Source organism: Excalfactoria chinensis, chromosome 2, assembly GCF_039878825.1.
Source record: "Excalfactoria chinensis isolate bCotChi1 chromosome 2, bCotChi1.hap2, whole genome shotgun sequence".
Lineage (NCBI taxonomy): Eukaryota > Metazoa > Chordata > Aves > Galliformes > Phasianidae > Excalfactoria > Excalfactoria chinensis.
The window spans coordinates 61,217,812-61,242,161 of NC_092826.1; the positions used below are offsets into that span (position 1 = coordinate 61,217,812).

The 24,350-nt window shown below is 37.3% G+C and overlaps 1 protein-coding gene across 1 annotated transcript in view; it reads right to left on the bottom strand.

Moving 5' to 3' along the window:
- The window catches only part of MOCOS (molybdenum cofactor sulfurase), a 175,398-nt gene that overhangs the window by 19,932 nt on the left and 131,116 nt on the right, over positions 1–24,350 (bottom strand). The window contains exons 5-7 of the mRNA XM_072328082.1: positions 19,565–19,764; positions 3,927–4,043; positions 852–1,298 (exon numbers count right to left, since the gene is read on the bottom strand). Coding sequence (XP_072184183.1) covers positions 852–1,298; positions 3,927–4,043; positions 19,565–19,764 — 764 coding nt within the window. The remainder of the gene's footprint in view (positions 1–851; positions 1,299–3,926; positions 4,044–19,564; positions 19,765–24,350) is intronic.

Sequence of the window (24,350 nt, forward strand, 5' to 3'; positions counted from 1 at the left end):
GCTTCAATTCCTCTCTCTTTTTTTTTATCAAAACAGCTGAGAATCCATATTTTCAACGCAGGTGATTTGTCGCTGGATTTGACCCCAATTTTCATTCATATGTGAGACAGTGACCTACACCAGCAAGTTTTCACAGGGAAACTTATACCATTATTGACATTCATTAAATCAGTTCCCAGTATGGTACTAAGCAGAGTCATATTCTAGGTCATGTGTGGGCCACACACCTATTTCATCATGCGTTATTTTTAAAAAAAAAGTCACAGCTAAGGTGATGATATTATTAACTTGGCAAAAAAGCAATTAAAATCTTCAAAGAGTGAACTTTCAAATAGTGCAGCAACACTTAAATGTCATATTTCTGTTGCAAATGTATTTTTAATGATAACATTTCTTTGTAATGTAAATCAACCTCCTCTCAATTATAACATGTTAATCAAGTTATTTCTCAATTGCTGCCTACCCATCAATGCCTACAAGTCCCTCACATGTCATTCAGTGAAAGCATACTAATTATTTGATTATATTTTAGTATATTTTAGTCAAATTTTGCAAACCCAACTTTTTTTTCCCTTTTTTTTTCTTTTTTTCTTTTTTTTTTCCCCAAAACTGCATATTATGTGCTGTTTTTTTTTCTGTGATGGGCATCAGGAGAGCAAAGACGCATTTGCATCTTGTAATTTCAGTCTAATTGGAATTCCTTTAAAGTGCCTTAGCAGGCAGGGCTCAATCCAGGAGATTGGAGAAATGGAAAAATGGGCACCCACACACTGTTACCTGATATCTAATGCACATGTTATTCCTGGTTGACACGTTTGATAGTTTGGGATGACATAATTTAAGGTATATACCTCAAATGCAGAGCAGGATTTGATTGGATACAGGTAAATGTTGGTGACAGTAATGGGCTTGTCTCCCCTTTTAATCTTTGGCACAGCAACCTCAGAAAGAGCTGCTCTTAGGCTTTCCGACTCAGACTCCGGTGGCTGCCAACCGACAGTCCTCTCTGTTCCAGATGGATTATTCCTATGTTCTCTATCTGCGATGTGCATTCTTGGAGACAATTTATTGGTGCTGTTAAAGTAAGAGTGGTCATCTGGGGCAGGTTCTGTTGTCAGCTGCGTAGCAGACGATTGAAAGGGAATCTCAGCGTCTGACTTGGAGAACCTTGTGGCTATGATGAATTTCAAAAAGGTCTGCGCATCTTCAAAAGAAGACATGTAACCAAAGGATATTCTCACAGAACCAGTGGGACGTCCATCAATCAGGTCTATATCATCTCCACAGACATGGCCAGCCTAGTTTAAAACAGGAAGAAAAACAGAGCTATTATGTCAGACTGTTACTTCCCTCTTACCTTACATAGTTATTCACAAGTCTGTTAATTCTAACCTGAAATCCTGTTTTCGGTAATACGCATTTAACCCATGAATACATACAGAGAATGGAGAAAAAAAATCCCAAATGCATAATTAGCTACTCAAGCAAGGAAAAATATTGTTTTGAGATGTTTGCCCTATTCTACCCCAAGGCAAAAGGATCTTCTCAAAAACTTATGTTAAGAGAATGTTTGCATATGCCAGAATAGCTTGTTAGCAAGATCAGTCTCCAGATATATTCCAATCTCTTCTGCATAGTTCACTGAGATATAAACTGGGGATATTACATTCAGATAGGTGACCAAACCACTAGACTGCTGAATTCTGCGGGAGTTTTATCGATATTCACTGTCAGAACAGTTCCATTTTATATAATCAGTGGCATATCCACTGAATCGTAGAGGTTGGAAAGGGCCCCTAAAGATCATCTGGTCCAACCCCCTGCTGAAGCAGGTTCCCTAGAGAAGGTTGCACAGGAAAACATCCAGATGAGTTCTGAATTTTTCCAGAGACTCCACAACCTTTCTGTGCAGGTTGTTCCAGTGCTGTGTCACCCAGAAAGAAAAAAAGAAGTTTATTCTTAAAGAAAAAGTTGATTCTTAGGTTCATATCAAATGTCCCGTGCTCCCATTTGTGCCCCTTGCCCTATGCCCTGTCGCTGAGGACCACTGAAATGAGTCTGGCCCCATTCACTTGATTTCCACTCTTTAGATATTCATAAGCATTGACAACATCCCCTCTGTCTTCCTGTCTTCTCTTCTCCAGGATGAATATTTTCCAGTCTCTCAGTCTTTCCTCTAAGGGAGATGCTCCGGGCCTGTAACTATCTTTATAGTCCTCAGCTTGACACTTCCTAGAAGTTCCCTATCTTTCTTGAACTGAGGAGCCCAGAACTGGACACAGTACTCCAGATGTGTCCTCACTGGGGCAGGATAGGAGAGGATCATCTCCCTCAACCTGCCGGCCCTGCTCTTTTTAACACACCCCAGGATACCATTAGCCTTTTAGGCCACAAGGGCACACTGCTGGCTCATCATCAACCTGTTGTCTACCAGGGTTCCAAGATCCTTCCCTGCAAATCTTCACCAAATGCTTCAGTCTGTCCAGGTCTCTGCTCTCAGGTGTCAGCCACTCCTCCCAGCTTTGTATCATCAACAAAATTGCTGAGGGTGGACTTTATCCCTTCATCCAGGTCAGTTCTGAAGATATTGGGCCAGACTGAGACCAGTATCGATGCCTGATGAATACTGCTTGTTACAGGTCTCCAACTGGTCCCTGCACAGCTGATCACAACCCTCTGAGCTCTGTCAGTCAACCTCATTCTCCACTCAAGTATCCTTCATCATGGTGATCTGCAATAAATCTGTTTTGCTGATCCAGTCAACTTGTTGCTTTCAGTACATATGAAAGGACCCTTCCCCCTAACATTACTTCCTTTGAAAAATACAGGTTTTAACTCATGGTAAAGTTTTGCTGAAAAAGTACTCAAATACCTTAACAATGATGTCCATATATCCTCCTATTTGATATTTCCTTCATAACGTGTGCACTGCAAAAATCTCTGTTAGAGCAGAAGTTTCTCCATCAATTAAACAGATCAGTGAACGCTGCCACTCAATTCCAGTGAGATAAGCTAGAAACTTCCATTGATCACCCACCTAACAATAGCTCAACAGTGGACATGACATTTAGTTCTAAGTTTCACAAAAGGTTGTTTGTTTTTTTTCCCCCATAATTTCATTTGTTTATGCATTTCTGTTAAATAAAAATGGATGTGTGAATAGTGTAGGTATTTTTCAAGCAAGAAATGCTGCTGTTCAATGAATATAAGTCCCACTTTCTTTCTGGGAGGAAAAAAAATAGGCAAAACCAAAGCATATATGCAAATAATGTGAATAAAAGCTCTCTTCCTCTGCACACTAATGTTGTCAATAACTCACTCAGACCTTTTGCTGATTAGATTGTGTCAAAATAACTGTCTGACTGTACTACCTCATCATACCACTTCTGGAAAATTAAAAATCTCTCTAAGTATGGGTTTTTCATTGGGCTTAACCTGGTGAAAATATTCAGTAATATTTAGATGATACCAGCCTAAATGACGCAACATAGTCCTTTGTATTCTTGAATGAAATAAAAACAATTTATACTGCTTTGGGTCCATAAAATGGTTTTGTTTCAACACCCTGTTTCAATGTACCGAACTTAAGTTCATTTTCATCTTGAACATGGTAACTGGGTTGAAAGATCAAGGAAAACAAATCAAACTCACCTTAATTCTAAAAGTTGGGGACACTAAAAACACAGAACATGATGGAATGACTTTATTCTTTATCTATCTATCTATCTATCTATCTATCTATCTATCTATCTATCTATCTATCTATCTATCTACTTACATTTTCTGTATGGTTTAGGGCTAGATTTTCTTCTCTCCTCTTCAAATCTCCCATCCTTCGTGAAATTCAGAATTGATAGCCTACATCACTGAATTTATATGTTTTCCATGGGCAACGTATCACAAAATCATCTCAGTCAGAAACTAACCTGCAGGTTCTTTTGGATGTCCTCATCGCTTATCCCCAAATGCATCTGGCAGGCTCCTGTGTTACAGAAGCAACCTGTGCGGACATGTATGTTGTAGAGGCTGGCCATCTTTTCCACCTTCCCAATTCAACAGGAAATAAGACATAAAAGAACAAAAGACAGACATTTAAAAGTCATGATAAAAAACATACAATATTGTAAGGGTACAAATCAACTGGGGGTAAACCACATCTCTAAATTATTAACAACTGACTGTAGCTGTCAGCATTCCCATATATGCTGAAGATTTTTCAGCCTTGTTACTTCAGCTGAAAGAAAACACTGATGGGAGCAGATAATTACGGTGGCAATGAGAGAAGGGTATATAGCACCCGCATAAACACACACACAGTGTATCAGTTCAGACACAGATCCTTCTAATAGCAGCACACATGCTTACTTTTAAATCTGAGCACCTATACTGGTAATGTGAATTATAGGTCTGCAGCTTAGTGTCATTTAGGGTCTGGTCGGAACTATCACCTATAACTGCCCCTACAACAGGAAGAATGAGGCCTGGGGAATCTCTTCAGTTAGCTGAAGGAAACCTTTCTCAACACGAATTTGAAACTGTAAGTCCTCATAACAGAAAATGAAGATATCAGAGTGATTGTGGCATAGCAGCGCTTGACGAATCAGCCCCTCACCAAGCAATAACACCTCATTAGACAAGCACTCCACTGGGATACTTCCTTCAATTTTCCACGCATGACCACCCAGTCTACCAACTCACTGATGAATGTTTTTTTGGTGCTATGCTTTTTTTGTGTTATACCATCTACTTAATATTCTACTTAATATTGAATGGGCATAAATACAGTGATTGATGACAAGCTGGCATGAGTGAATGATGTGCAAAGAGAACAGGGGCACTTCTCTTTATATGCCTCAGAAGGAGAAGCAGATATGGATGCAATGGGAGAGTGGCACTGGCTCTCTAGATGGCCCTACAGAGAAGAAATGCAGATTGTCAAGGTTTCATAGTAATGCTAAGAAACAAGGGAATCACACCATGGGGATCCTCTTAGCACAGTTTAGAAACCATGGAAGCACACAGCAGGGATCTGAACACACTTTATGTTGATTTGAAAAAGCAACAACAGCTGGTGCTAATGATAACTGAGCAGTATAGATACTGGCAGTTATTTCTTCGACAACAAATGATGAATAGGCCTGGTCAGGACTTGGAAAAAGGACAGATGGTCAGAACGATACATCCAATTGGCACATCCAACCTTTACTTCCAGAACAACCTCACACAAGCTGTGGTTAATCTCTCTGTGCTTTAGTTCCTCTACTGCAAAATAGGAAACTCAGGGTCCTAAGAATAAGAAGATTGAGGGGACTCATATGCCAGAAAAACAGTCCTCCTGTCAGGTAGCTAAGGCTACATGCAGAATAGCAGCACCCAAAGCTGTAGGAATGGAAGTGCTTACCATTTCAGACCAGTCACTTCCCTAGCTGTCAGCCCATGCTTTACTTGCCCCAACTACCAGTGGAAACATTCAATCTAGTTCTTCTAGGTGGCTTTAATTCTGTTAGCTTTTATTTCTTTAAACATAAACATTCTCTTTACATTGGTTACTGGTGAGCACTTTCCAGATTGTCTCAGCTGTATAGCACAGCCCATCTTCTGTCTCCAGTTTTCTGAGATCACCAGCCTTTCAATATCAGCCTTCCGACAGCTTTGAGTTTGCTTGTGTGAGCTACCAAACGCCCTTAATTTCACTATCTTGGGTGCTTGAAAAACCAAGCCCTTCATTAGAATTTATTCTAGGCTGAAATAATTCAACCTAAGCAGTGTACAGTTCTGCTAAAAGCAGTTCAAGCTAAAAGCACTCAGTGTGTGGGACACAAGATACTCCACACAAAAATGCGCTGTATACACATAAGAAATCCTACACTACTATGGAGCAGAAGATATCACCACTCATGCTTAAATGTGCTCTGCCCCATTAGTTCAGTTCAAAATGGTTCAGGTCTCATAAAGAGTAACAACAAAAATAACAAGAATTGGAAAGCAGAGAAAAGAATCAGACCCAAGTAGTGTTTTTGTGATTAATGCTTTGGAGAATAAACTGTGTTCAAAGCATGTTTCTCAAATCAAAGTTATAGCTAAAGTCATCTGTTCAGAAAGATTGCCGTGGTGTCATTAACTTTGTGCTGTCAAAAGACTTCAGTCTGGGAACAGTGACATTTTCTCAACTTCTTTTTACACTTAGATGAGAAAAGTTTACATTCTGATATAACATGGTTTGTCACGGTGCTGGTGACTCGTGGGTGGATCTATCGTTCTGTTAATGATGACAAGCAAGGCTAAAATCATGACAGATATTTCACTACTGAGACTGTACAGTGTTTGGATTTATTTTCTCAGTATTCAAAAAGCTTAGAAAATATCTTTTTAATACTGTTTGTTGTTTTTTTTTCTTTTGAAGAAGTGTTGCTGGGCAGCCTTGATTATCCGAATGTATGCAGTGTAATGAAGTTTCCATGACCTAGCTTCAAGGAATTGTTAACAAGATTATTATTTTTTTTTTAATCTTTTACATTTTGTCAAATAAATTATTACTGTGTTTTAATAAAGGCCTCAGAATTTCATTCTAACCTTGCCTAGCGTTAAGAAATATGTGACATGACCCAATAACCCTTCTTTGATAACACTTTTAACTATGATGTATATTAGTCTGTACAGTAGACAAAGATTATTGATACATAAAAATGTATGAATATTAGGGGAATATAGGGATGTAGTGTTCAGGATAACAAAGATAAGTTAGTCATAAGCTTTACTATTAATTGAGTTCCATTATCATCAATGCAAGGCTTAAACACACACAGATGCCCTGCAGATCTTGGTGACAGGATGCACAGTTTTTTACTGAAAGCAATGAAACCATGTAAAGAATGAGCACAAGCAGCACTGCCAATATATCTGTCCCTAGAACACATGCTTGACTGTCCCTTGGACATATGCTGTACCTTCTTTAGTTCCACCCTAGAAATATTCTGTGTGGGGAGTTAATTTAATCTCTCTCCACAGTGTTACCACAGAGCAAAACAAATAGAACATAAAACATCTGTTACAGTTATTTCAATGAAGAAAAGCTTATTTAAATAAAGCACATCTCTAAAATTGCCATAAGGAGCAATAATGGGTATGGAACTCAGGCTTACAAAATAAAGCATGATGCTTTCAGCTCTGTATCTAACAATGGCATCAAGCTTTTTGGAGCCAGGAACATGTTCATCAAAAAGGCACAGAAGCATGAATGGTACTAATGGTACGTACACAGAGTTATGGATTCAAATCATCAGCCTTGGTGGTTCTCTGAGTCCAGTAATTGGAACTATTGTGCCTTGGCTTTTCAAAGCTTAATGTTGACAGTTAACGTGCAAAATACATGCAGAATCTGTACAGCATTTTAACTGATTTCAGTCAGTGGAGATCTGATAGTTAAGCCATCACGGCATCCTGGAGTCTCTTCCATCCCTCAGAGTCCCTTGGCACTCATTACTTTTTCTGAAGCTGTTTGCTGTTGGCCAAGCCCTGTAGGCTGCTTCATGCTCCAGCACCCTCATGTCAGATCATCTTGACTTTTGACAAGAAAAAAGTGCTTTTCCTAGTTCCAGGTATTGGTTGTTGAGTTTAACAAACACACATGAATAATGTCCATCTAAACCAATTTTTAAAGTACTTATCTTTGTTTCAGAGAGAATTTCTGTTTTAAGCATAGCTGCTGTCCTCAGCAAGTCAGCCTTCAGTATTGCTACATTGACCAAATGTTCACCTTTAGCATTTGTTCTGTTTGGCAAACACTACTACAATTGATATATATATATATATCTATATATAAAATATATATTAATATATATATATAATATAATATATATACATATAATATATAATTATATATATGATTAATATATAATATATAATATATATTAATATAATATATATATTAATAATAATAATAATAAAAGGGGGTGGAGAGGGTTTTATTTTTAACATTTCAGTGCACTGTCCTACAGCAGTTTCCTATTGGCTAGCTGGTATTTTAGTTCATACTTAGAAGATGAACAGAAATCAGATTTTCATGTGTTCTGCCTTACTATTGTTTTTCACACTGTTGCACCAGTAACTCCTCTGCCTTTGCCAACTGTCTGATTTCTCCTATCCATTCCCTTCAGAACTTCTCTAGAGGTATGCTGAAAGGTGCAAGCCTTTCTCTGGCTTCAGACTCTGCTGAAATAAGTCTGAGGATGATGATCTTACTGCAGGTAGATATACAATAAGTGATAGAAAAGATTTACAAATCACATGTAGTTTTGCAATATTTCTAACTAACAAAATCGAAGTTTTTCAGTAAGAATGGTGTATTCCTTAGGAATCTCTGCTAAAATCATTTCTGTAGGTTCAAATTCTGTAGCTGTTTTTCAAGCAAGATATTTTAATGAGTATCACAATTATTGACACAAATAAAAGACTCTTTTATAATAGGTCATGAAGTGTCCCGAAAAAAACACACAAACAACCACCAAACAACAAAATCATTTAATTCCAAAGTGGCAGGTACTGCCACTCAGGAATTGGGACTGGGACTTCTCATTCTACTTCCTGCAATGACCACATTTGAGAGGAGTTTGCCTTTCTGATGGATTTGCTCATTAGAAGAATTTCACTGCACACCACTGATGGCTGCTTATAAAACAAGATTCATGACACTGTGTCCCACATCTACTGGTAAATTAATTCACTGATTCATGGCATGGAATTGGAGAGAAAGTAAGCTAGCTCCTTCCACCATCTAGCATTAGACTGTAAAATGTGGTTGCTGATGCAAATGCATAATTAATCTTGTTTAATACTATTTAATAAGAAGTAGGTCAGAATATATACATATACACAGGCATACATATATAAGCAGTTGTTTTGAAATAACTCAGTAGGGAGAAAAAAGCATTTTAGCTGAGTTACAGTATCATTAAACTGGTTTAACTGCATGGTTTCCTGTTTTTGCTATCTCAAGGAAGAAATTTGTACCTAGGCAGGTTTTCATGGTATTGATGAAGCTGATCCTCTGCTGCTGACTGTGTCTTTAGTTGTTAACAATGGTTTAAACAAATTGGTATGGGGATGTAAATCTTTCTTCAGTCTACACACATTCATCACTCTCTCCTTAGCAGACAGCAGTAATGTATTAGACTGAGATACTGAAATCTACCGAGATTGCCAAACTAAGTGTCTTGATAATGGAAGTGAGAAGTTTTCAAGAACTTTCTTGTTGATGTGATAATTTAATCTTCTGGTTTCTAAAAAAATAAAAAAATAAAAAAAAAAAATTAAAAAAAGTCAAATAATAGGCATGATTGCAGATGATAGGAAAATTCAGGATGATTTGGAATATGTGGTTTACCATTCTGCAGGAATTTTCTCCTAGAAGATGCCACATACATAAGAAACGGTAGGTCCACCATGTATAAAGAAGTAACAAGAATTTTACACTTTTGAGATCAAAAAACTACCAGATACTTTGGGAGTTAGGTGACTGTAAGGAAGAAATGAAACACAATCTTGATTCTTAATGGATGACTTCACATTTTTTCAACAGCTTTTTGTGTCCTACATGCAATGAGTTAGGGCATGGGCATGGGCTTATTTGGAACACATATCAAATTTGGGAGTCTAATATCCAGCTACTGAAATTGAATAGATTTATGAGTAGGTAAAACCCCCTGTTTATGTCTAATTTGGCATTTCAATTCTCATTGGTCTTCCCAGTCAATCATATTTTGTCTTCTTTTTAAAACTGTTATCTGGTGATAACAAAAATCCTTTTGATAAAGTGACATCCAGAAAAGGACAGGTTCCAGGAAGAAAAGCAAAACAAAGAAACAGATTTCTGCAGATTTTTAACCCTGACTTCAACAGAGCTTTCCCATGTTGGTAGTAGGAAACTGTCTCTATCACTACACCCAGTTGCGCATCTCTAGCTACCGTGTAGGCTAAAGGGATCAGATCGCAGTAGACTACTACTAGAGAGAGAAATGACAGCCAGAGGTAAACGTCACAAAAAATTAAGCAATATTTAGTACAAAGAAGGGATAAAGGGGAAAATAGACAACTAACGGAAGTGAAAACAGGGCATGGAAAAGAAAAAAATAAATAAATGTGCAATGCATGGTACTACAGGTCTGGAAACATAGATTAAATTCATGCCCCAGCTGAAACTATCCCCAGTCTTTTTCTCCTTTTCTTGTGTCACTTAAATCTTCTTTTGTTTATATTTAATCCCTGCAAATGGCAACAACACTGCTTCCTTACCACACAGTGAGGTTATGGGGTTAAAATACTAATATTTCCCTTTGTTGAAATATTGCTCTAATTATGACCATACAGGTTCCTATACAGAATTTCTCTGAAGGGAGCAGGAAGATGCAAGCAAGGTAATAGAGCAGGTGGAGCCAGGCTCTCCTTGTCTTCAAAGGATTCAGACTGGGCTGAAACTGGACACTGCATTTATTCAAAGGTAGCTGATCTGCTTTTATTAAAATCTAGAAAAAAGCATCCAGCAGAGGCTGTCAGAAGTGCAGTCCTCTTTCTGCTGCCATGGGGTTTCTTTTCACATTTCTCTCCTGCGTAACAAGGTCTGCAGTTTAGAGCCACAGTTTAGCCCTGTGAGAAAATATTTAGCCTCCCTCATTTATCTTGGATTCTGTCATCTGAACAACTGTGAGCATCTTTCTTTTATCTCCTTTGCAGTTTCCTTAGCAACATGCAAGGGTACTCCAGAGAAGTGGTGTCGGGCAAAATCTTCAGTCTAAGCTTTCATGGAGCTTACTAACCTTGACCAGCTCTGGTGAGCAGTATAGCAGTACACAATTTTAAGCATACCACCTCACAAGTGCCTTTGTCCCCTCTGCAATGAGATCTTATAAAAAGCAACTCAACTTGTACCCTGCCATGACTTCCTCAACAAGACAAGCCTCATTATCTATTAAAACAGACTTGCAGTTATCACACTGAATCTCTCAAGTACATCATCTCCTTACTCTCAGTCAGTAAATCCCTACCTAGCTCAATGAGAACGTCTGCTGTACTGCCATACCCTTGTTGCAAGGGTATGTCTTTGAGCACTCAATGCTGTGTTACTGTTATCTCATAACCAAACATAAGCAAAGAACCAGACTGTAATGGCATTTCTTGCCAGTTTGAAGTAATCAGGTGCCATTTACTGACATGCCATCGTGGTTTGTTGCATTTCTACTATCTCCCTGCTTGGGAGACATCCACAACACAATTGAAAACCAAGATGATAATAATTAGAACCAAGGAAATTTGTGGAGGTTCAACAGGAATCTTCCCAGCAATCTTACTTCTTGCAATTCTGTTTGCATTCTATTGCACTGGTTCATCCACTGTCCCCAGCTTCCTGAAATCAATGCCTGAATCCATAGCTAAAATCGATAGTGAGCAATCACTCCAGTCATTTTTAGATAGCTATTGGGAAGAAGGCCAAAAATGCCATTAAGCATGTTAAGAACACTTTTCCTTCCCTGAGTCATCAAAATTAATGTAATGAGTGGATATGCTTCTAAAAGCATTATTGTAACTAAGTCAGGGTCATCTGACCATCCCTGAGCAGACTTTCTTAACTAGAATTAACAAGTGCTGGATTTCCATTTTCTCTGGCCCCCAATTAAAAAAGGCTGCACTTCTCTAACTGCAAAACTGATTACTTTACATAAAAGAAGTAATATTTGGGGCAGGGGTGGGGTGAGGGGTGGGGGGGGGGGGGGGAGGAAGATTAGAAAGATTAGATTTTGAAGAACAACAAATAACTCAAAATTTAAGTATGGTAGAAATTATTGTTCCTTGCTTTTTAACAATAACCTACTTTCTCCTGTAGGGATATGACATGAACTTCCAGACCAGGTAACCAGGTCTGATGGCGACTACCAGACTTCAGCCAGCAGTCTGACCAAACTGAGCTAGTAACAGCTTCCAGTTCTAAGGAAATGCTGAAACTTCTTTTTTCTTCACTCTTCTAATGTTCGTACTCTCATTGCTCCAATTCTGTACAGATGCAGTGTACAATGCAGTGGACCCAGTCCATTAGAGAAGCAGAGAGTACTGTCTAAGATATAAAAAGTATTATTTCAAGAAATACACCTTCTTCAGTATCGCATGGTTCCTTTCATCAAGTACCTAAGTAATTATATAAATATCTATACATCCAGAAGTGTGTATATACACATCTATGTGCCACTTCATGAATGAGGATACTGACCTATTTTTTCTTAATTCCTGAGTGATTAGAAAGTGCTACTGAGATAATTGTATAAGTGGGAAAAACAGGTATTGAATCTGTCAAGATTCAGAAAGACTTCAGCAGAAGCAGAGGATATCAGCAGCCCATTGCCAGGTTCCTGGATACTGATGTGGGTCCAGCTAAGCAGTTTTTTAGAATATCATTGAAGAAAAAGGAAGATCTTAAAATAGAACATTTAGGAATGAAAGCAAAGAAGGTGTATCTGTGATGAAAAGGTACAGACAGAGTTTTCTATGGCCACTAAATCTACCTTGAGCAACTACTTTTATTTACATTTCTTATCATCTCTCATACCGCTTTGTCCCATATTATTTATGTTTGAAGGCCTGAGCACAAAAAGACAGAATAAATTCTATTTATTTGCATACATTGCTGTCTCTTATCCAGGTTATATTTCCAAATGCTTGTCCAAATGTCCTCTGTCTCACTTCTGCTTTTCTGCTTTCCTGTCCAAACTCAGCTTTCTTTCTCTTTCTTTATCCAGTGCTTACAAAAATGAAGACTTTGGTTGCACTGCAAGAAACTCAGGTTCATTATCAGGATATATTTTGCAGCAATGAACATAGCTAAGTTTCAGCCTCCAAAGGCTGAAATCATCAGATTAAGATGATTCTGTCTTGGCACATAATGAGATGGATAACCTCTCACGGTCCCTATAGTGCTAACACTTGCTTTTCCCTCTTCACATCTCAAATCATGGGAATAAGTTTCACTTGGCTGCTAAACTTCTTGCAAGAGAATTCACTGCTGTGCGATGCTTTGGAAATAAATAAATAAATAAATGAAGTTAAAAAGAAAACAAATACTGTTGTTTCTAAGAGGAGTCTCATTTTTATATATACATATACATATTTTCCCACCTCTTCTTAAACTAGCATGTGAACACTAGAAGAAAGAGGCTACAAGGTAGGCATAGTGCAGTGGTGAGATCCTTTGTGGCTCTTCTTATGTCTAAGTAAGTGATTTGGTGCCACATTTTCAAATGGAAGACCCTGCTCTACACTTCAGAATGATAGAAAACAACAGGATAGAAGAAAACAACAGTGGGTCACTGAGTCTACCTTTAACATTAACTCAAGGGAGGTGGAAATAATAGAAAGAAAGTGGGTGAGACAGTGGGCAGATGCCATAATAAGAGCAGTCACCAGACTGCACTACAGATTTGTGCTGTAGGGACACACACTGCAAGTTATCCATTGAGATGTGTTGATAGGCTTTCCCTGGAAAATGGATGAAGAAAGATAAATTCAGTCTAGCTCTCCCCTCACACTATCTGGGCTGATGGGAGTGAGCAAGGACATACTAATGCAAGCTCCTAGACAAAGCTGATCATAATCTAGTTGAGCAGGGTTCTCAAGCCTGAGAGCCAAAACTCATCCATATGCAGCACTGCTGAAGAGCCTTCCCTAGGAGAAGCAAAATGTTTACATAGTCTTTGGCAGCTGATTCCTGTTATAGCAGTTTGTCTATCACACACAAGTGTGAAATGGCAGGCAGGAAGGCTGGGACTCCTAATGGACTGATGCTCATTCCCTTCCTAACAGGATTTTTAGGAGGCATAGCAGGCATATATGGGATGCCAACAAAATTTTTGCAGGTGAGCCTCAGGCTTCCAGCAAAGCAGGTATTGTGGAAAATAAAAGCTATGAGAGCTAGGATGGTTTGATCGCTTTTTAAGCCCATAACACATGGTAAAAATAACAAGAAAAAAAAAATTCTCAGCAATCCAGGGGGAAAAGAGAAAAAGTTTGTTAAAGGAATTTGTATTTCTCAGTGAGGCAGAAAACACAGAACTGGGAGGTGTGACTGGGCAAGAGCTCCCCAGAGCACAAACTGAACAGATGTTTCAGGTGAAATTCCATCTGCCCATCACTGCCCTAATCCCTTTCTCCTCTTCCAGCTCCCAAACTGACTTTACAGGATGAAATGCGAAAGGTTGCTGAAATTACTCTGCAACCATCTATATTACAAAGAATATTTAACAGATCCCTCCTTCCTTTGAGAACTATGAGTAAAACTTAAAATAATGTTAGCACAAAAAACTCGTCATGGCAGAGCTGGTGGTTTTTTGTTTTTTTTTTTTTTTTGTTTTTGTTTTTCAGATCTGCAAGTAGAGATATATGCACCATTCCACACTTTGACCCCATTTGTATGAAATCCACATTTTTTTGTGTCTATGTTTGTTGTTTCAAGTCAATATTACCTTACAGCTCTTCCATTCCCTCCTTGGCAATCAAAACACATCACGGAGATACATGCAAGATTTTGATAAAACGATGGCAACAATGCAAACTGAAGCTGAGTCATTGCTGTCAAGCAGTGTTTCAGAGACTGGAAGAACTTGGGGATATTTATAAACTCATATACGCTGAAAATAGCAAAAATTCACTATAAATAAATGGTGATTTGCCGCATTAGAATTCTGAAGTATTAGCTCATCCCTGAATACATATATATATGACCCCACTTTTGTGACACCATAAAATCTTTTTAATGTCTAGAGCTAATTGCTCCTTCTTCTTTTTTTTTTTTTTTTTTTTTTTTTTTTCTTTTCATTTTTTTCTGGAAGCCTTACAAGGAAATGGGAGCCTTACAAGGAAATGGGAGATCGGAAGCTTACTGCATTAATGTCAATCCTGCCACTTTCATCCTGTACCACTGACTTAGCACAGGTCCTTTGACTCTAGTCCTACACTTTCCAAAGCATCAGCTAGTCACCTGTTCATTCATTAAGAGAAAAAGCTATAATGCTGGAGAATTATCCATTCTGAACCAGGCAAGAATATATGTGATGAAACTGTTTGGTATTAAATACCATCTTTACGTGTGGTATAACGGCTACCTTTACACCCTAGGCTTGTTATAGTTTAACCCCTGTTCATAACCTGGGCACAAATGGACACACAGCATAAAACGGCAGACATGCTGTTGTAAAGAACAGGCAGTACATGTTCAAAGAACACAGATATCTTCCCAACACATTTCACGATTAAATTAATACGAACAGCAGACTACAAAGACAGCTTTTTACTGAAGGAAATCATTTCCACGGGAAGTATGGTGGAGCTCAAAGGGAAGTTTGGTGCAGCTCAAAGAAGGAAATTTAGTGTAGTTTTAGTGCCAAAAGACTATAGACTTATGGAGATTTCAAAACTTTAGTAGTTTTATTCCTAGAAAAAGAAATATTCATGAAAAAAACAGAAGAAAAAGCTTTTGAAGGATGATTGATATTTGAAGCCTGCCAGTCCCTCTTCTTTAATTGTTTTAATTACCATTTAGAGCAAAATAGTTAAACCAGTAATTAAGCCATCTATTAAACCAATGATACATATAGCATTCAAAGATAGCTCTTCCAAATGTAATACTCCAAAACACTGATGGACTTCAACAATCACAAAGAAACAGATAAAAGAAAAACCAAGAACAATTCATCTTCTCTAACTATTTCACTCCCACCTTACCACCTTTTAATGTCTACGTGTTCTGTGTCATATATATTTGGGCAGGAAGCTGTCAAAAACGATGCCATTATTGAGACTGCAATCAAAGCATCGTCTCATTTCTTGTGTTAGTGAAATTGTTTCATTTGATCTTGATGGATGCAAAAATTTTTTATTCAAGGATGATTCTGAGACCATGGCTATTTCCTACTAGCACAGTTGATGCAGCGTATGCAGTTCACAAATGCTTGTGTTTTGAGGCACAGTCTTGTTAACTGAGGTGAATTACACTCATAAGAATGAAAAATGGATTTCAGTAATAGTAGTCAGTAAGAACAGTTTTTCTCTAAAATGCTACAGAGATAAAGGACATGATTTTTTCCCTGTTTTAATTTTCAGTGGCAGTGCTAAATGTCATGTATTTCACTGCATGCCTTTCACATCCTAAGTATCTTGGTCTTAGCTCAGAGTTCTGAATATCATGTAAATTATGTAAATCTTTAGGCTTAAAAGTAAGCTTGGTATCCTCTGAAGACTCTGTCTACTTCGAAAGTTTTTCCTGCCAATCTGAAATGTTTGGAATGGAATCACAGAATCATAGAATGACAGAACTGTATGGGCTGGAAGGAAACTCCGGAGATCAAATCCATCCTCTCTGCTAAAGCAGCTTTCCTACAGTAGATGACACAAGGAAGCATCAAGGTGGGTTTTGAAAATCGACAGAGAAGGAGACTCCACAAATTCTCTGGGCAGCCTGTCCCAGTGCTTTATCATCCTCAAAGTAAATAGTTTACTTCTTGTTTGTGCCTTCTTCTGTCACTCGGCACCACTGAAATGAGTCTGGCTCCATCCGCTTCACTCCTGTCCTGTAGATATTTATAAGCATTGATAAGATACCCTCTCAGCCTTCTCCATGCTGAACAGCCCCAGGTCTCTTGTTCTTTCCTCATAAAGGAGATGCCCCAGGTCCATAACTATCTTTGTGGTCCTCTACTTGATTTTCTCTGGAAGTTCCTTGTCTTCACTGAACTGAGGAGCACAGAACTGGACAAAGTACTCCAGATGTTGTCTAATCTGAGAAGAGTAGAGGGGAAGATAACCTCTCTCAATCTTCTGGCCACACTCTTTTTAATGCGCCCCAGGATACCACTGGCCTTGGTTACAAAAGGGCAGGGAGAAAGAAGAGGGGAAAGGAATAAAGGAGAGGGGAGAGGAGTTCAGTTGGAAGGGACCTGCAAAGATCATAGAATCCAATTATCTGACCACTTCACAGCTAACCAGAAATTAATGCATATGACTGAAGACACAGCCCAAATGCCTCTTGAACACTTGAACACTCTAGGAAGTCTGTTCCAGCATTTGACTAAATAAACTTTTCCCTGCAACCTGCCATCAGTGATGACTTCAGAGCCTAAATCTTCCTTCTGCCTTCCCTCAGCATGGTGCTACAGAGAGCAGTGAGATTGCCTCCCAGCCTCCTCTTCTCCTCAGCATCTCTTAACAGAACATACCCTTAAGCCCTTTTATGCGACTTACTGCTCCCCTCTGGATGCTTTCAAGTACCTTAACATCATTTTTATTTTGTGAAGCCTAGAAATGCATGCAGTATTCAAGGTGAGACTACACCAACACTAAATATAGAAGTGACAGTAAATTACTCCAAACCTCAGCATAGTACCTTCTCTAATATCAGTCAGTTTGTCCTTTTCAGCCTACCAAATGCTAATGTCCAGCCATGCTAGGCAATGGTCACATAACAATTGCCTGTCAGGAAGATAAATAGAATTGGTTGAATGCCTGGTTATAAGTAATTAATTATAGATGGATATCATCCATAAAAGATAGGACATTCTGTCATTTCTCTTTTCATATACTAGCTGAAGTACATTTGGAGTCATTAGTTGGTATCTTCTAGTAGGTATGTCAGATAGAAATGTCATCCAATTTTCCCTTTGTTAAAAATGTTTTCTCAGAGTCTTCTGAAACTGTGTTCTTCTAATTCCATTAGATGACATTTGGACTGACTAGTGAATCCATGGGAATGTGCAGACATGAGCAAACCAGAGTACACCATTTCACTTCTAAATGCAATTAATCGATGTATTAGGTCTAGCTTTAATTTGAATAAACCTATCTAATTTTAAACATGTATACAAGTAGTGCCTCAGATATGAATAAAGATGAGATTACGCTGTCAGTTTGATGAAGTTTGCCCTCTGTCGTACAAATTTTCTTTGTCATCATAAAGAGAGAGTAGACATTTTTCTTTCCCATAACTGCTATAAGATGACTGTGAAAGAATTTAATTCCATACAGAAGCCAATTATACATATAACACACAGTATAGCTTTGGAAATAATAGTGCTGCTTGTTAATTTCTGAAAGTCATTCAATTGCATATTATTTTAATTAAACAAAGTAATCCAATAGGCAGTGCAGATGTGACAAGTATGTATCTGAAAACTTTATAGTTCTTTATTCAATATACTCATGCCAGAAATGATGACAATGTGGTGAATAGTGCAATCCAGATGATGCAGATCAATAAAAAAGCTTTTTATGAGCACCCATTGTAACCAACCAGCACAATGAAGGCAGAAGACTATAAAGTTATTGCTTATTTAAGGGTACAGTTTTTTTTAAAACAGTGAAACGGGCAAGAGTTATCTTTTTTATAAAACAGTGAAAACTAGAAGTGCAAATATGGGCTTTCCTTTTAACTAATAGACAGAAGCAAAATCAGGATGCTGGTAGAGTGTTTTACTAACCCAATAGTGTTAATGTCACTGTTTTTCTTTAAACATTGCAACACATACGCAATATTATGTAAATGAATAATTGATTCCCAAAGTATTAAATTCTTAGAACTGAACTTTGGCCAATCATTGAGATTGGTAATATAGCCCGGTGATTTTTAAAAGATGTATAGAGAAAAGAGTTTCTTTAGTACAATGTTTGCCCCTTCAATTTTCATCAGTGTAGTAAATGCTTTACAAAGTTTACAAAACTCCAACTGTATTTGTCAGGCTACCAAGTAACTGTTTCAGCTGATTCCCCTGTGTATATATACATCTCCCCACATATTCTCATAGACATTTCTCTGTGTTCCATTCCAAGAGCAATCCAACTGTGCAAGTACTGCTTGTGGAGCTGCTACCAGTTATTGAAAGCTTTAAAAAATCAAGGTCGTGAACTTGATGTGTGGACTTATTCAAGAGGCATGCAATAAGCAGAATAATTTAGCTGAACTAGAGCACTGTGCTTTTTCTGGCTTCCGTTGCTGATCAAGCTACATTACCTAACAAAATTTGGTTACCAGTACTGAGAATAGCTGCTAGATAAAGACTAGAGAAAGCTACAGAGAAACGCAGAGTTTAAAGAATTTCTGAGCTTGAATATCACTTGTAGTCCTCATACTGAATATTCAACTTTTAAATAAAAGTATCCTATTGGTTACTAATCGCTTTCTCAGGAATATCACAATAACAATTATTAGAAGCAAAGGGAGAAGTGAAACCAAAGTGCCTTGCCTGTTTACATCCTGGTAAGACAGACAACTTCTAAACTTTTTATGTGTAGAGTATTAAATCACTAAGATATGTCCTTTGTTATCCTGCACTTTACATTGTGCTAGCATTACTTATTAGATTCTCTTCCCATTGCTTCAAAAAAGGCGTGCATATATTATGGAGAGCTATAAAGAAAGGAAACCAAAATCTCAGAAGGGACAATGACAGATAAAATATTTCCTTTAGGATAAATAACTCATTGGATATATACTTAAGATACAGACTGAACACTCTGTTAGGGGAAAAGATGAACATACCTGTGAAAAGCCGATCACTTCTCCACTTTCATCGAGCACATTAAAATTAATGATTGGACCCTGGACATCTGGATTGCTGAAATCTGTGTCATTGTAAAGACGTACTACAGGTGCCCCGTTGGCATATTTTAAGGTAGAAAGCACAGTATAGGTGTAGTGAGCTAATGCAAAGGTATGTTGTTTTATTTTCTCCATTCCACCTGCAAAGAAAATGTGTGTACATATCAAACACTTTATTTTTATGAAAATGTTACAAAAAATGTAAATTTTTCAGAACAGTGCAACTGGGAGGCAACTAGCACGAAACTAGCACAATTGGGTTCATTTAAATTAATATACAATTTGAAAATATTTATCTCCTCCTACAAAATCTCCTGTTGCACTATTTATCTACAATTAATCTACTTTAGAAATCTAAAGTTAAACTGAAATGGATTCATGTGCATTACAACACTGACATTTCCAGCATGCATGTATCACTATCTTCTGGCACTATTAATTTGAAAAGCAGGTTTTGCTCCAGGTTTCATTCTGCAGATTGTAGAAACGTGGTATCAACCCTTACGCAGCACTGAAAGCAAATTTATGTCTAAGATAAAAATAATAAAATTCTAATAAAATGACAAAATAAAAGTCTCAGTCCACAAGCAATTAATTGAATATTGGGGAAAAAAAGAAAAAAAAAAAAAAAGTTCTTCTAAGCCTGTTTTTTTTTTTTTTGGTTGGTTAGTTGTTTCTTTATACATAAGAAAAAGGATGTTGTGAACACCTCACTGACTGCACCCATGCTATGTATTTGCTCTAGAGAAGTTTTCCAGAGATGTTTTCACAGGACTTGGCCTGGAAAAAGCATAAAGAAGGAATATACTGTCATTCTTTGCTTCTTTATTTTTTCTACATTGAGCAGTTTGGAAAAGAGGACTGCACAGATTTCCTGGCAGATGGAGACCCCTACAAGTCTGCTTTTTGAGAAAGTTGCATCTCTGTTAGTTGCCCCAATCAGAATGACTTCTCATTCTCAGATATGCCGTGGGATGACGTACCATGGTCATATATGATCTTTGGAATATTTTAATTTGCTACAGAAAGCTAAAACATAAGCTTCAGATACAAAACAAGTCATTTCAGGAGAATACGTCTAATCTGAAAGGATGAGGAATAGGCAGAATAAACCACTGACAAGAGAACAGCTACTGGGTAGGAAAGAAAAGATCTTCTAAGCAGAGGTATAACAATATGATTTATTCAATAGTAATTTATCCACACAACACGAACAATGAGAGTAATTTTCAAAGTAAGAATTGAAATCCAATGAATTTGCATCTTTATGATAGATAATTAGACAGTAACAATATGATCTCAAACTATTTTAAGCAACGCAGGCAGATTTCAGTATCCTAATGTTAAATCCAATCAACTCACTACTGAAGACAGCTGAAGTTTCAACTGAAAAATCTAAGAAGTTTCAGTTTCTCACCTTATTTGTTGCAGTATGATGAACCTACATCACATGGAAAACAAAAAACAAAACAAAAAAAACTTCTTCTTCAAAAGCCTTATGAAGCATAATAGTATTTTTCTGCCTTGGTTTTAGACCCACTGAATTTTCTGTAATGATGAGTGTTGCAGTTGAGGTACATGAATGTTTTTGGTACAATAAATGATCCTTGACATTTTCTTTTAATTTCTTTTTTAAACTGAGTATCTATGAAATTCACACTTCCATGCATATCACGTATATACCTGAAAATCATTTTTATATCTGAATATCTGGAAACTTCTACTTTTTGATACAGTTTCCCTTGAATAGAAATCATGTAATCTGCTTGTTGACTTTTATACATTTACTTGTAAAAATTGTATATTTGGATGTATAAGAGGGAAAGAATAAGATATCTTTCTGTTGACATACAGAAAAATTCCAGCAACTTTTGCTATTTCACTCTTCTTGAAATTTCTGTATTGTGTGCTTTTTCATTTAGGTAAGTAAGGACAGTAGAGAGAGAAAGCACAAGAATAGATCAGATATGAGGAAGAAGTGTATACTTTTGGTGCTAAGGAATAATGAACAGGAAAAAGATATTTAATGAGATTCTAACTCATGAAGTACTTTCAAGGAGCATTGCCAGAAGCTAATCAGTACAGTTTCTAGATGTTAGCCAAAGTAAATTTGGCAAGCATCTCTTGAACAATGTGGTCCAAAAGACAATTTCTATTTTCATCTTCTTTGAGAAGAAAAGGATTGCCTAAGTAAGAAATGTCCTCATCATTGTTTAGTAGAAGCGTTGAAATGAAAAACAAAACAAAACAAAACAAAACAACAACAAAAAAGGCAATTGCCAGAAAGTAAATGTATTAAGAGAAGTGACTGCCTTGTCAGCTTTTGAGATGTCTATAATCTCCTGATTCAGAGCTTTTCCAAATTGGCAGGAATCTTTTAATGGAAGATTAAACTACTGTCATCGCGTCTTGTTGAAGAAATCTCTTATTCAGAAATTTCAGTCTCTCATTCACAGCAATCATCCTGCTATCATTTCTATATTGTTTTCAGCCATTCTCTTTTAAAGTTGCTTAATCACATTTCCTTGTTCATTAGTGAGAAGCTGATGAGCCTCTTCATTATTTATTCTGACAAATCCAAATGCAATACCCTGCAGTTGCTTTGCTGCCCCACGATTGGAGAGAGGAAGTGGTGTTGCCAGGGCCCCATATTTTTAAGCAGCAGAATAGGTTGTGATTAGGTTTACGATGTCAAAAATCCTGTGAAACAAATGCCAGCAACATGAAGTTTGTTCTGACTAAAAAAGGGGCATATTTAGTAAATAATTGTGATTTATTTTTATTTTGCTCAACAAAATCATCTGTACTGTGTCCAGCATAAATTCTGTGCTTACTTCATCTCTCTTTACCCTCTAGGTAAAGGAATATGAGGAAAACAAAAAAAGACAGAACAAATCTTTGGTCCCCAGTGTGACCGAAGGACCTGCATTATTGATTATAGCCTCACATTTAAGATGACAGAGTCTCAACTCATTGCTCAACTGAGCCTGTGTGAGGTGAGAAGTTAATATAATGGTTTAATTGCCACTGATTAGCATGCTGCATTCCTGCATTTTGCCTACCATCTACACAGAAATCTGGTTTTATATCCAGTTCCTTAGCTTTGAATACCTTGGAGAATCTTCCTTAACAGCCTGCCTGGGGCTAAAAGCAGTAGCATACCTTAAGCCTCTTGAAAGACTTATATCTTGGATAATCCATCCCAACTTCAACTTGAAATGTTGATGGAAGAACTCAAATGCTTTGACTCCTTACCACTTTATGGATGTTACTCCTTACCACTGCACTGTTTCACTAAGATGAACTGCATCTAGTTCCTCCTAAAAATTATTCTAAATAAAGAACAATTTATGAGCTTGTTATTTTGGATCAGAATGAAATCTTATGTAGTCTAAAGTACATCAGATGAAGTCTATAATATTATCTACAGTATTTATGTGTAGAGACAAAACCAGCACCAAGGATGCTCACAGTGCACAATTTGCATTTAATAATGACTTCTTCCTGGATACAAATGTAAGGCCTTTGCTGTGTAAATATAAACTGCATTTCTGTGGATTAACATGCCTCTTATTACTATGTGTGTATATTTTGACTTTATAGCAAGCCAGACAGGATCATATCATTAGTTCTCTCTCTGGTAACATATCAGTTTTCACATTATTTATTGCCATAATGAATGCCATATATTTTGCAGTGGCAAAGTGACTGAGCAGAAGACACTGACAAAAAAGATTTTACTTTTATGCACAAACTTCCTTGCTGAAGTATTCTATTTAACCTATGAAAATGATAGTTAACCTAACTTTACTGACGTACATTCTCAGACTACAACATCTAGACAGGTTAGCACCATCTCAGACCTACCATTTTCACTCAGAAAAGAAATCTGAAGATTAGTATGTTTAATTCAAAAATGTGAACATGGGCAGAATAGTAGAACTATACACTTCTGTTCTCTTTTGAGTGTAACAAATGATTATATCTAAAATAAATTTCCAATATTTAGAGAAGAAAAATAGACAATTTTATTCCAAGTAAATTTGATACAAGATTTGGAAGTCAACTGGAATTTCTTCTTGTTTCCTCTATTAAGCTGTCTACCTGGAACCCTTCCATTTTCTAAGCTCTCGTTGCTCAAGCAGTGACTAGGAACAAGTTTTCTAAGTAACAAAATTGACTGAGAGAGAATGATGTTCCCTATCTTTCTTAGGTATGCACAGGAGAGCATCTTAGTGCTGGGCAATCCACAGATAAATTTTCAATGTCACCTTTTTCACAGTGCATGCATATGTGCATACTCTTATTTACAGAGTCTGTGGTACAATTTAATTTTCAGAAAGAGTAAGATAACTCATATGTAGAAGAGGAAAAGAACACTGCATTCTAACTGCAAGGTGCACAACTCTCACCAAGGTGCTCTAAGCCCACTGCCTCACTTGCCTGATGATAATTTGTATTTGTATTGTCTCTGTCTACCTATTACGTGCAAAATATAGTAAGGTTTTATTATTTCCAGTAGAATTTCATCTAATTAGAAAAATACGACACACACAGATGTCCAGTAAGTATTCAGTATAAAAGGGTTCAGATTTAGTATAGTCCCAGTTTTGCACTATGTAAGTGGCAAACATTTAATGGTATACATTACAGGATGGCAAACAATCTCCTCTCTGATACAACCAGAATTTCAGTAACTGAAATGTTCAAATGTTAGTTCTTCCTG